Source organism: Leguminivora glycinivorella, chromosome 20, assembly GCF_023078275.1.
Source record: "Leguminivora glycinivorella isolate SPB_JAAS2020 chromosome 20, LegGlyc_1.1, whole genome shotgun sequence".
NCBI lineage: Eukaryota > Metazoa > Arthropoda > Insecta > Lepidoptera > Tortricidae > Leguminivora > Leguminivora glycinivorella.
This window is the reverse complement of record NC_062990.1, coordinates 7,737,261-7,749,495: the sequence shown is the minus strand read 5'-3', so window position 1 is coordinate 7,749,495 and position 12,235 is coordinate 7,737,261. Positions and strand designations below refer to the sequence as shown.

Sequence of the window (12,235 nt, the reverse complement as noted above, 5' to 3'; positions counted from 1 at the left end):
CTTTCTCCATATAACGAATGTCAATACTGTGACATTTACACTACGGAGGAAAGTATTCTAATACGTAAAACACGTATAGTAAAGGCTGTGGTCGACCGAGAAGAGCCAGAGACCGAGAAACCCATTAACTTTTATCAAGTAGTGAATGTTTGGGTGATGTTACAAACATTGACATACCGTCACTACTTTGAAAAAAAAAACTCGTATTTATCTTCTTGTGTCAATGAAGAAAATAATGTTGTAAGTATGTATGGAATGCATATAGACTTACTACGTTTTAACTTCGAGGAACAGAGATGATAATGATGTTTTCAAAGTAGTGACGAGATGACATAATTCCTAATCGGAATATTAATCGGAATAACTGAAGAGATTTACCATTAAGAGGGGTATAGCGGTTGACAGGAAAAATTGCAGGAGAATTCTAACTGAACAGCGGCATTTTATAGTATGTACCTACGTACATCCGTTCCGTAAAAAAGGGTATTTAAATACGATACTACACACGTGTGTAGTATCATAAATACCCTTTTTTACGGAAAGCCACATTTATAAACTTTACCTCAGCAGGGGGGCGATTTTTGAGTCTCACTGTCACTAAAATACCGATTGAAAACGGTGACTTGCCTATTATTTTCAGTGACAATTTTCTGAATTAGAACGCGTGAGACTCAAAAATCGGCCCGCAGCTCTCAAAAAGTTTGTACATAGCCACGTCAACAAATTTTAATTGATCCTATTTTGTTACCAACATTTAGTAATATAAGTCGACTTTCGTAAGATATTACATACATACATACTGTTTAATACAAAACATATAAAGTGTAAGCTTAGCTTAAGTATTTTTAGTTGTAGCAACATAATTTGTAGTTGCCTTATGTTTGCATCTGGCAACTCTCTCTCTTCTTCCGCGATCCAACCCGACGACATTGTACGCGACCACTTAGTGTAACTTTAATTGTTTAAAAAGTTAATAAAACGTAATTTAAATTCAAAAAGCGCATTTTGTTTTCTCCATGCGCAAGTGGTCCTTCGAAAAAGTGAAAAAGTCGACCAGTGTTTCGATATTTCAGCAAAAGTGAGTTCGCGGCAAGTACGTCTGCGTGCTAGCCGGCCGTCTATAACGGCTGGTAAATTCGTCGTGGTTGTGCCTGGGCTGGCGCTGCTGGCCTGTAACTTCGTTCTATCTATAATAGAACGAAAATCGCACACGGATGGGAGAGCAAATCATCATCAAAAACCGCAAGTAACTCGGTATAAGTCGAACTTTTCGACCACCGGCATTCTCCATTTTTCTATACAAAGTGAAGTTTGTGCGATCCGCAGCCATCTTGCGGAACTTCGGAGCGGTTACTTGTCATCTGTCATTGGTGTCATCTGTCACATTGACATTGACGTTCCAGACCAAAACAAAGTTTATTAGTGTCTCGTGCGTTGTTTTTCAAGTGTTTGTGCATTAATTATCAGTGAAAAATGTCTACCGAAACGGAAACTTTAAAAAAACTACGAGTAAAGAGGTCTCAGTGTAAGGGAACAATCACTAGAATTGAGAATTTTGTACAAGACCCCGTAAGTTTAGCTGCCGCGAGCGCCGACATTCTTGAGGCGCGCAAGGAAAAGTTAATTTCAACACTCAAAGATTATGAGAAGGTCCAGATGGACATACTAGGCATCGATGAAGGAGACAGCGAACAGGTGGGAGATATTGAAGATAAATATTATTCAATATTAGCCAAAATTAATAGTTCTCTTAAAATGTTGAATACCAAAGTAACTTCAGAGTGCCACAATGCTTCTACTTGCAAGTTACCAACAATTGAAATACCATTCTATGATGGCAAAGACTTCACCAAGTTTAAACCCTTTTTTGACTTGTTTTCTGCTGTAATTGATAACAATAACTCATTGAGTGATGTGCAGAAACTTTTCTATTTGAGAAAGTACTTGCAAGAAGATGCATTGGCAGTAATAGTAAATCTGCCTTTAGTAAATGAATCTTATAAAGAAGCAATACACTTGTTAAAAAGGAGATTTGATAACAAAGCTAGATTAATAGCAAATCATATAAGTATATTGTTGGATATTCCTACAATGCAAAAGGGCACAGCGGTCTCCATACGAACATTTGTTTCCCAAATAAATCAACAAATCCATGCTCTAAAAAATTTAGAAGAACCCGTTGATAAATGGGACATGCTTTTAATTTCAATCTTGACACGCAAATTGGATCAATTTACAAATCGGGCTTATCAATTAGACCGAGATTTAGACACCATGCCTACTATGGCTAGTTTCATTGAGTATTTGGAGAAGCGTGCTATAGCGCTTGAAGATAGTCAACAAAATAAACATAGTACCTGCTATGAAGGTACTAACAAACATTTCAATATTAAAAGCACTTGCTATGAAGGTGTTCATAAATCAATACCTAAGGTAACAAATGTGGTATCGAAATCGCTGCCGCCCTGTAGGTATTGTGAAAATAAAGACCATCAGATATATAACTGTCACATATTCAAAATGCTACCTGTTGCTCAGAGGCAATCTTATGTAAAAGAGAAACACATGTGTGATGTGTGTCTTAACAATCATGAAGGGAAATGTAAATTTACATTTAAATGTAAAATATGTAAACAGGGCCACAACACATTGCTGCACCAGGAGCGCAATGTAAGTGTGGACAAGCCCACAATTGTTGATGTCAGCGCGCACCCACCATCACCAGATGCTGGTGAGTTTGAAATTGCAGTAAACACTGTTTTAAATTGTGTGTCCGATAGTGGTGTTTTGTTGCCTACCATAAAGGTCACATTATTAAGTCAAAACAATGAAAAGGTAGTATGCAAGGCATTACTTGACACTGCATCTCAAGGCAGTTTTATAAGATCAGATTTAGTAAGTAGACTTGGCTTAAAGCCCATAATTGAACCAAACAATATTATTGGTTTCCGAAAACAAGTATGTAAGGTGAATGAGTATGTAATTCTGACTCTTCACTCTTGTAAAAATAATGTAAAAATAATTTTAAAATGCCACATTAGTGATGAAATTACTTCTGAACTGCCACAAAGGTCACTTGATCTATCTAGCTATCACATTCCAAAAAATATAACTTTAGCCGATGACACATTTTACATCAGGAATGACATTCCTATCTTACTCGCAGCAAATATCTATTTTAAAATATTGTTGCAGGGTTGCATAAAAACTGAAAATGGACCTGTATTCCAGAATACCATGTTAGGATATATTGTTGGAGGAAGTATTCCTGAAAAAGGTAATACATGTAACATTGTAACAAATTTAGTTAATATATCTGATGGTGAAAAGTTGATAAATGTAATGGAGCAATTTTGGCTCTCTGAAAAACTTCCTGAAGTGGAAAAATCCACAAATGATGAATTTGCAAAGGCTGAAAAAATATTTCAGGATTCTGTATCAGTAAAAGACGATAGATTTTATGTTGATATGCCTTTAGCTTTCCCGATGGAAAACTTAAACTTGGGTGACTCATTTTCAGTTGCCTATAATAGATTCATAATGTTAGAAAAAAGGTTACAAAAAGATCCTTTGCTGTTTGAACAATATAAAAAATTTATTGACCTATATCTGGAATTAGGACATGCAAGGACAGTTGATATTGAAAGTTATGACTTAAATGGTCCTGTGTTTTTTCTAGGACACCACTGCGTGTTTAATCCCTCGAGTCGCACCTCACACCATCGTGTGGTCTTTGACGGGTCGATGAGATCTAGAAATGGGACATCGTTGAATCAAGTCATGCTGAATGGGCCTGTTGTACAGAGTGAGCTTTTTGATATTCTTATTTTGTTCAGGACTTATCCATATATTTTAACATGTGACATTCAAAAAATGTTTCGCAATGTTTTTATAAATGAACATCAACGCGGACTTCAAAACATTTTATGGCGCGATTCGCCTAAAGACCCTATCAACTGCTTGCAGCTCCAGACTGTTACATACGGCTTGAAATCAAGCACATTTTTAGCTACAAGAGTTCTCAATGAACTAGCAAATATGCATAAGGATCAGTTCCCTTTGGCCGCACAGGCAATTTATAAAAATACATTTGTTGATGATGTGCTGACTGGTGCTGATGATGTAGAGACGCTTCAGGAGCTGAAAAATCAAATTGTAGAGCTTCTAAAATTAGGTAGTTTCTCATTACATAAATGGTGCTCGAACGATTCTTCACTAATAGCTGATATACCAGTTGAGCACAGACAAATTGACAGTGTGGAGATCGGTCAAAATGACACTGTGAAGACTCTAGGTCTCACACTCCAAATTAATTCTGATAAATTGACTTTCTCTTGCCCTGCAATTGATGAAGCAACAATGCTCAACACAAAAAGAAAAATTCTCAGTTTTATAGGGAAAATGTTTGACCCACTTGGTTTAATAGGCCCAGTAATTGTGGTGGCCAAGTTATTCATGCAAGAACTCCATAGCTCTTTGCCTAAAGATTGGGACTCTACAATCCCAAACGAACTGTTTCAGCACTGGTCTAAGTTTCTGAACAATTTAAAACAAATGGGTCAAATTAAAATAGATAGATGTGTAAATTTTAACTTAGTATCTCATGTAGAGTTAATAGGATATGCCGATGCATCCATAAAAGCCTTCGGAGGCTGTCTCTACTTAAGAGTCTTTATGACTGACGGCTCAGTTAGAGTGAACCTATTATGTTCGAAATCCCGAGTGTCATCACTGAGCAAATCTCATACTATTCCTCAATTGGAGCTCTCTGCTGCTCTACTTTTAGCACAATTGTCAAGTAGAGTCAGTAACATTTTAAATGATCGAGTATCTCATAAGGTATTTCTCTATAGTGATTCCCAAATTGTTTTGTGGTGGATCAAGACAGAAGCAGCAAAGAGTACTGTATATGTAAAAAATAGAGTCAAGCAAATTGTAGAGCTTACTGAAAAATCACAGTGGTTATATGTTAGATCAAAAGATAATCCTGCTGATCTTTTATCAAGGGGAATTGAACCTCACAGGCTGCAGGAGTGTCATCTGTGGTGGCATGGTTCACCTAGTCTTAGTGATGTGAGTTATTCACATACAAATTCAGAAGAATTTAATTATGAAAATATTGAAAATATTATGCCTTTTACAGACTCGCATGAGACAGTCAGTGCACCTTCTGAAAATGTAAAGGGAATCTTGTGCCATGCTACAAATGTAGAGCCCCTAGATTTATTAAACAAATATTCTAATATAAATAAACTTCAAAGGGTGGTAGCTATTATTTATAGATTTTATAATAACTGCTTGAACAAAAATAATAAAATAACAAGCAGCTACTTAACTGCAAATGAATTGCGTGACTCTATGTTGAAAATTGTACGTTGTACTCAGGTAGAGCATTTAAGTAAAGAATTAGTCTTGCTCTCCAAAAATAAGCCTGTGACAATTAGCGATCAAATAGTATTTTTAGATAAATACAATGTCATTAGGGCTGTGGGAAGACTGCAAAATGCAGACAACTTGCCTTATGACAAGCGGCATCCTGCAATACTTCCAAAAAGCTCCTTTATTACCAAACTTATTATAGAACGGGAGCACTTAAGACTTTTGCATGGAGGTGCTAGACAAGTGTTAGGCTCTCTATCTCAGAGGTATCATCTCGTGAATGGTATACGAGAAGTAAAAAAGGTCGTACATAAATGTATGAAATGCATACGAATGAAAGCTGAAGCAGCAAAGCAGTTGATGGGAGACCTTCCTAAAGAAAGAATCACACAAAGCAGACCCTTTCAGCATGTAGGAATCGATTTCTGCGGCCCCTTTAACGTAAAGGTGTCTCGCATCAGGAAGCCTGTTATCACTAAAGGCTATATCGCGCTTTTTGTTTGCTTTGCTGTAAAAGCGATACACTTAGAACTTGTTTCTGATCTCACGACCGAAACTTTCTTAGCATGTCTTAATCGTTTTATTTCTCGGCGTGGCATGCCCACAAATATTTATTGTGACAATGCAAAAACCTTTAAAGGTGCTTGTAATACATTAAACAAATTGTATGACCTATTTTCCTCCAAACATTGTAGAGACTCTGTTAACGAATTCTGTTCAGATAGGTACATAACATTCAATTGGATACCGAGTTACTCACCAACGTTCGGAGGAATTTGGGAATGTGGGGTGAAAGGTTTCAAACATCACTTTAAAAGAATAGTAGGCAATTTGTGCCTGACCTACGAACAACTTAATACTGTAATCATAGAAATTGAAGGCATTATGAATAGTAGACCTTTACTCTCTGCTATCTCTAATGATTGTGAATATATTACCCCTGGACACTTCATTTGTGGCACAGCTTTGACGAGTTATCCTGAAATTGATCTCACTGAAACTTCAGTAAATAGAGTTTCATTTTGGAAAATGTGTACCAAGCTTAAGCAAGATTTCTGGAAAACCTGGTCTCAAACTTATTTAACTCAGCTCCAAAGCCGCCCCAAATGGAAATACCAGCAAACCAATTTAAAAGAAGGTGATTTGGTAATTGTAAAAGATATAAACACCTCTCCATTAAATTGGCCAATGGCTCGCATAGTAAAAACTTTCCCTGGTAGGGACGGATTAGTAAGAGTAGCTGATGTTAAAATCAATAATAAAATATTCCGTAGAGCCATTACCAAATTATGTCCTTTACCTGTGATGTAGAGCTCATATATTTTCTTATATTTAGATTTAATTGGCGGGTCCAACCTTTACTGTAATGTAATACTGCCTGGCCCCAACTATGTTTAATACAAAACATATAAAGTGTAAGCTTAGCTTAAGTATTTTTAGTTGTAGCAACATAATTTGTAGTTGCCTTATGTTTGCATCTGGCAACTCTCTCTCTTCTTCCGCGATCCAACCCGACGACATTGTACGCGACCACTTAGTGTAACTTTAATTGTTTAAAAAGTTAATAAAACGTAATTTAAATTCAAAAAGCGCATTTTGTTTTCTCCACATACAATCACGCCTGTATCCCATAAAGGGGTAGGCAGAACACATGAAACTACTAAAGCTTCAGTGCCACTCTAAGATAAGATATTATACAGTATAATTGTTATAATTAGGAAAATATAGATACCAGAGAACCTTAACGACGAAATAAAACTTACTAAAATCTCAATTTATCAATAAAAATTTGGTAACAAAATAGGAATAAAAAACAAATTTAACTTTTTCCTTAATTTTTGTACAAACTTTTTGAGAACTGCTGACCTAGACACTTTATTTCAATCAATCTGTCTTGTTTCACGGCAACTTTCTGCCTTTTATAACACTGTGACAAATTATCATAAATGACGTTGATTGAACACCTAATAGGCACCATTTCTCACGCATGTACAGTACAACATACAGAAATAGCCCTAGGCCCTTAATAATGTCAAATTGCAAGCCTCGAGGCAAACACGCATATCCGCAAAAACCGGGTTTTAAAAAACAAAAAATACGCCATATGGACTTCGCCGTAAAAAGATATAAGTGGACAGAATTGTTGCATTTAACTTAACTTTTTGCATTTAACTTATAAGATTGATGATATCTGATATTATTAATTAAAAGAGTCATTTTTCAATAAAGCTAACCGGATTGTGAGTAGTGTCGGTAATTTAAGACGCTACGGGAGCGAAAATGCTAAAATGGAAAGGAGTCCCCCTTTCAATTTGGGAATTTCAGTTAAATATACTAGTATTATTAACTAGATTTATCAAAAAAAAAGTCCATTAAGAACAACTCAGTTAAAAGATATTGCGAAAAAATCTTTAAAATCGAGGTTCCGCTCTCGGCTGTTTCCTCCTTCAAAACTTATTTAAACGAAATGAAATTTGAGAATCTGAATAACAATGAAATAATCTGTGTCGGATCGTTTAGATTTTTTGGCTAATTGTTACCAATCGAGTATCACACCTGTTTTTGAGCAATATTGAAAAAGGCCGTTATTAGACATTTTTGATTGGCTCTAGCGTCTTGTAAAATAAAAATAGCAAAAAAAAATCAAAACGGTCCGACACAGATAAAAATAATATTAATCTGTGTTGAAAAAAATATTGCTCTATCTTCAAAAACCAAAGAGGAAATAGTCGAGACCGTTTGTATGGAGAATTGACCTGTATCGTATCGTCTTTATAAGTACTTTTAAATACCTCAACTGCGGCAAATTGCATTTCTAGTGTAACATTCATTAAAAATTGACTATCTATGTATACGTTTTTGCAAGTCTCATTTTGTATGGAGTGTTGATCAGCGCACCAAACGAGCCGTTTTGAAACTACCTCTATCTAAACATATTTTTTTTTTTTAATGAAATTATTGTAACGTAAATATAAATATTTGAAGTTTACTTGGTTTAATTTGTAAGTGGAAACACCATTTAAAGCTAATTTAAAGTACCTATTTATAATGATCATGATATTTGATTTATATCCAATAGTTATCAATGCACAATGTTATCATACATCACAATTGCCAGCCAAAAGAAATACGAAATAAAATAAAAAAGGTCGGTACAGTACGTGTTGCCAAATATAATAAGGTAATAAAACTATGTCGTAAAAGAGGATAATAAAATATGTCGACAGTACAGGAGATATATAGTCAGAGACAAATTGGGGATTGTTAAGGTATGGTCAGTAGAAAAATAGATAGGCGGGTGAAGTGAACAAAAATCGGCCAAGAGCGTGTCGATCCACGCTCAGTGTAGGTTTCCGTAGTTTGCCGTATTTTTTTCAAAAACTGTTCAACCTATGAAGATCAAAATAATTTTCCTAAAAAGTCTTTACAAAATTCTACTTTTGAGGTTTTTTCATATTTTTGAAAGTTAGGGGGGTTCTTTATGAGCGATTATTTCCGAAAATATTAACATTATCAAAAAATCTCCTGAGTAAACCCCTATTCATTTTTAAATACCTATCCAACAATATATCACACGTTAGGGTTCAAATGAAAAAAAAAAAACACCCCCCCAATTTACGTATAGGAGGTACCCTAATAAAACATTCTTTTCCACTTTTTATTTTTGCAATTTGTTGAAGTGATTAATCAGAGAAGAATTAGTAATTATCGTCTACTACCGTCACAATTACGAGTAGGTACATGTCGGCGGCCGGAGTTCGTTGCCCATTCAGTGGTGACGACCTTCGCGCGGCGCAATAAAATTCAATGTCGGCTGCTCGCGTGATGTCCGTTCGAGATGAGACGGCGTTTTGTTAACATCAAAGGAGTGAGACTTCTGTAGGTTGGCTATAATATTGTTATGTGACCATTAGAAGATTCAATAAACTCATTGAACTATTGAATAAACGATTTTTTTAAAGAGCGTAGTCAGTCGCAACAGAAATGCAACTGCAGTAGCCATTGAAATCACCTTTACTTTATTATCTTTAAATACTCTTCGTTGAACGTATTTTTGTATCAAGCATTTTACTTGCCAAAAACACCAAGTATACCCCACATCCATTATTATAATGAAAAGTCATTTCCATACGCATATTAAAAATCCATCAGCGCGCAACTTTTGTATCAGAAAAAACATTGTACGTTAAAAATCTTACCGCTACAGAAATAAAGTTTAGTTTAAGTTTACTTGGTTGAGGGATGATTAAAAAGTTTTAACTTTTTAAGCTTGCTTTTTCTTTAGTTCCCAAAACTCTTTGGCACTTTAATCAAATTAAATTAATTTTATCAATTACATGCCGCGGGCAAGCCTTTAATTTTTAATCTAAAATGCAAATTATCCTTAATGAGACCACACTGTTCAATTTTAATTTGGGCCGCTCGGAAAGTTTTTGGAATGAGGCAGGATTTCCTGTTTTTTGGCTTGTAAAATGGGGATTTATAATATACGGATTTTGTGATTACGTAAAATATGGGGTTAATTGTGATATGGGCGATGAGCTATATATATAGACTATATAGCAACAGTAGCAAAGCAACCTGACACTGCAATATCACAAAACAGTTTCGTTTTCTTCTGTCTCTTGATTGCCATGAGTGGCACTAAAACTTGAGCATTTTCATGTGCTCTGTCTATCCCGTTTAGGAATACAGGCGTGACTTTATATGTGAATGTAAGTATATGTATGTGTCTATGTGTGTCATGGGATGTGCATGGCATTTCGGCCAGCCGGCGTATCAAGCTTCCAATTTTATCACTTATCCATGTGGATAAGACATCTCATCAGTCTCGCTTTGGCAAGTATGTCAGTGTGAGAGTGACAGACGTCTTATCCACGTGGATAAGTGATAAAATTGGAATCATGATACGCCATCGCCAGCAGGTAAAATCGTCGTACTATGTACGAGTATATAATAGAGACCACAGCCCCCTATCATTAATTTTTGACGTTTTAAAATACGAAAAGTGACCAAAAATTTACGTAATTTTACTAAGTTTTGTTTCCAATAACCGTTAGTACTGTAAAGTTTCTTTAGATTTAGGAATTTTAGCTCCAGTCTCCTCTTATTAGCAAGTCTAGAGAAAATTGAATTTGTAATCTAATTCCACAAACTGATTAAAATTTAAAATTTGGTTTCATTTGTTACAATTTAATTAATCAAATTACATAGGTAATTCTTTTAATCAATCAATTTTAAATATTCAGTATTATTATTGAAGGTTCAAAATATTAATCATACCTAGATTACCTAGTTCATTACTATTCAAATCAATTTTAATATTTGCCAAAATAATTAGCTTTCGATATTAACTATACCATTTTAAAATACATTGTTTATTTTAATTGCAAATGCAATTGAAACCGCAAGCTCGTTCAAATACAATATATTATAATAACCCACAAGCTCTATTAGAGAAAATAAATGTTTGGCTAGCACACATTGTAACACACCACAAAATAGGATCGTTTGCTAGCTACTAATATGATGTCAATTCACATATATTTAATTAAAGACATATGTAACTCCATATAGACGGAAAAAGTCTAAGAAAAAAAAACGTACCTCAAAGCCCTAGAGAAAAAGGTACGGTGGCCTAGATGGCGTTACACCTTTGGGGGTCGCTCGGTTAGATGGCGCTAACATTAATATTTGACATTTTAACACATATTAAGCTAAGAATATGGGCCAAATTGTTAAAACTGAGGTTCAAAAGTTTTAAGCCTGTGTCGAGAGATGGCAGTCTATGCACTGTGATTACACATATTACTTTGATTTAATAGAGGAAGAGCCCAGAGCCGCCAGACCTTCCTAATTTTCTCACGGATAAAACATATGGGATAATTAAAAGTTCGTATCGACGTTTAATATCTGCATATTTGAAAATGAACCACTAACTTTCCTTAAATTGTCAGGGCTGATTTTTAACCCGCGACGCAAAAACGACGGGGTGTTATAAGTTTGTCGTGTCTGTCTGTGTGTATGTCTGTCTGTCTGTCTGTTTGTCTGTCTGTCTGTCTGTCTGTGTGTATCTGTCTGTGGCATCGTAGCTCCCGAACGGATGAACCGAATTGGATTTAGTTTTTTTTGTCTGAAAGCTGAGTAAGTCGAGAGTGTTCTGAGACATGTTTCATGAAAATCGGTCTACTATGTCGCGCTCGGGGGTTTTTTCAAAATTTTAATTTTGTGGTTAGGTTATTACGTAGGTTACTTAGGTATGTGTTAGAAAATACTGTTGGGAATTGATATTCATCATTGCCAGGCCATTTTCGAGACTTTCAAGAAGCTGGGGAAAGTTAACTTATAATTTTAAATGTGGAATAATTACTGCATTGAGTTGTTATATAATATACTTGGACACTGTTCCAACGCTCTACCAACTAAGCTATCATGACCTCGTCGATAGGCAGCGATTCCTTCTACTATATGCGTCTAGTCTAGTGACATTAAACCGTAAGAGCGTTAGACTTCTTAAACGGCTACCAGAGTTTGAATTCGTAATAATATTTTTTTTTGCAAAAATGACATTTTTGGAACAAACTTTTATCGCCGAATGTACCTTCCTTTCAACAGTCATCTGCTGCTTTCCAAGGCATTTCTAAAAACCCGTTACTCGATGGGGATACGACGTTTCATAATAGAGTTCCTAGGACCACCTTTCTGCTCCATCATCAGATCAGCTCCATGATACCATAATATTGCATTGTCACGTGATTTACATATGTGTGCAAAATTTCAGATCAACCAGAAACCGGGAAGTGGGTCAAATTTAGCTTCTACGTTTTGACCCAAACTAACATACTCGTACTAACAA

The 12,235-nt window shown here is 35.5% G+C and overlaps 2 protein-coding genes across 4 annotated transcripts in view; one reads left to right on the top strand and one right to left on the bottom strand.

Moving 5' to 3' along the window:
* The window catches only part of LOC125237003 (B-cell receptor CD22-like), a 440,892-nt gene that overhangs the window by 56,248 nt on the left and 372,409 nt on the right, over positions 1 to 12,235 (bottom strand). The window lies entirely within an intron of this gene.
* On the top strand, positions 808 to 6,960 carry LOC125237004. 3 transcript variants are annotated; one of them, XR_007178268.1, is made up of 3 exons: positions 808 to 2,731; positions 3,196 to 3,277; positions 3,680 to 6,960. XR_007178268.1 is itself a non-coding variant. In XM_048143918.1 (3 exons), the coding sequence occupies exons 1-3, from the start codon at positions 1,474 to 1,476 to the stop codon at positions 3,210 to 3,212; spliced, it is 333 nt and encodes a 110-aa protein (XP_047999875.1). In that variant the 5' UTR covers positions 808 to 1,473; the 3' UTR covers positions 3,213 to 6,960. The 3 variants fall into 3 exon arrangements, 2 of the variants coding, with proteins under 2 accessions (XP_047999875.1, XP_047999874.1); XM_048143918.1 differs by having other exon boundaries at positions 808 to 1,695; positions 2,638 to 2,731; positions 3,196 to 6,960; XM_048143917.1 differs by having other exon boundaries at positions 3,196 to 6,960.

Excerpts from the sequence above, each read along its gene's own strand:
- LOC125237004 (XM_048143917.1), top strand. The coding sequence starts at position 1,474 with ATGTCTACCGAAACGGAAACTTTAAAAAAACTACGAGTAAAGAGGTCT.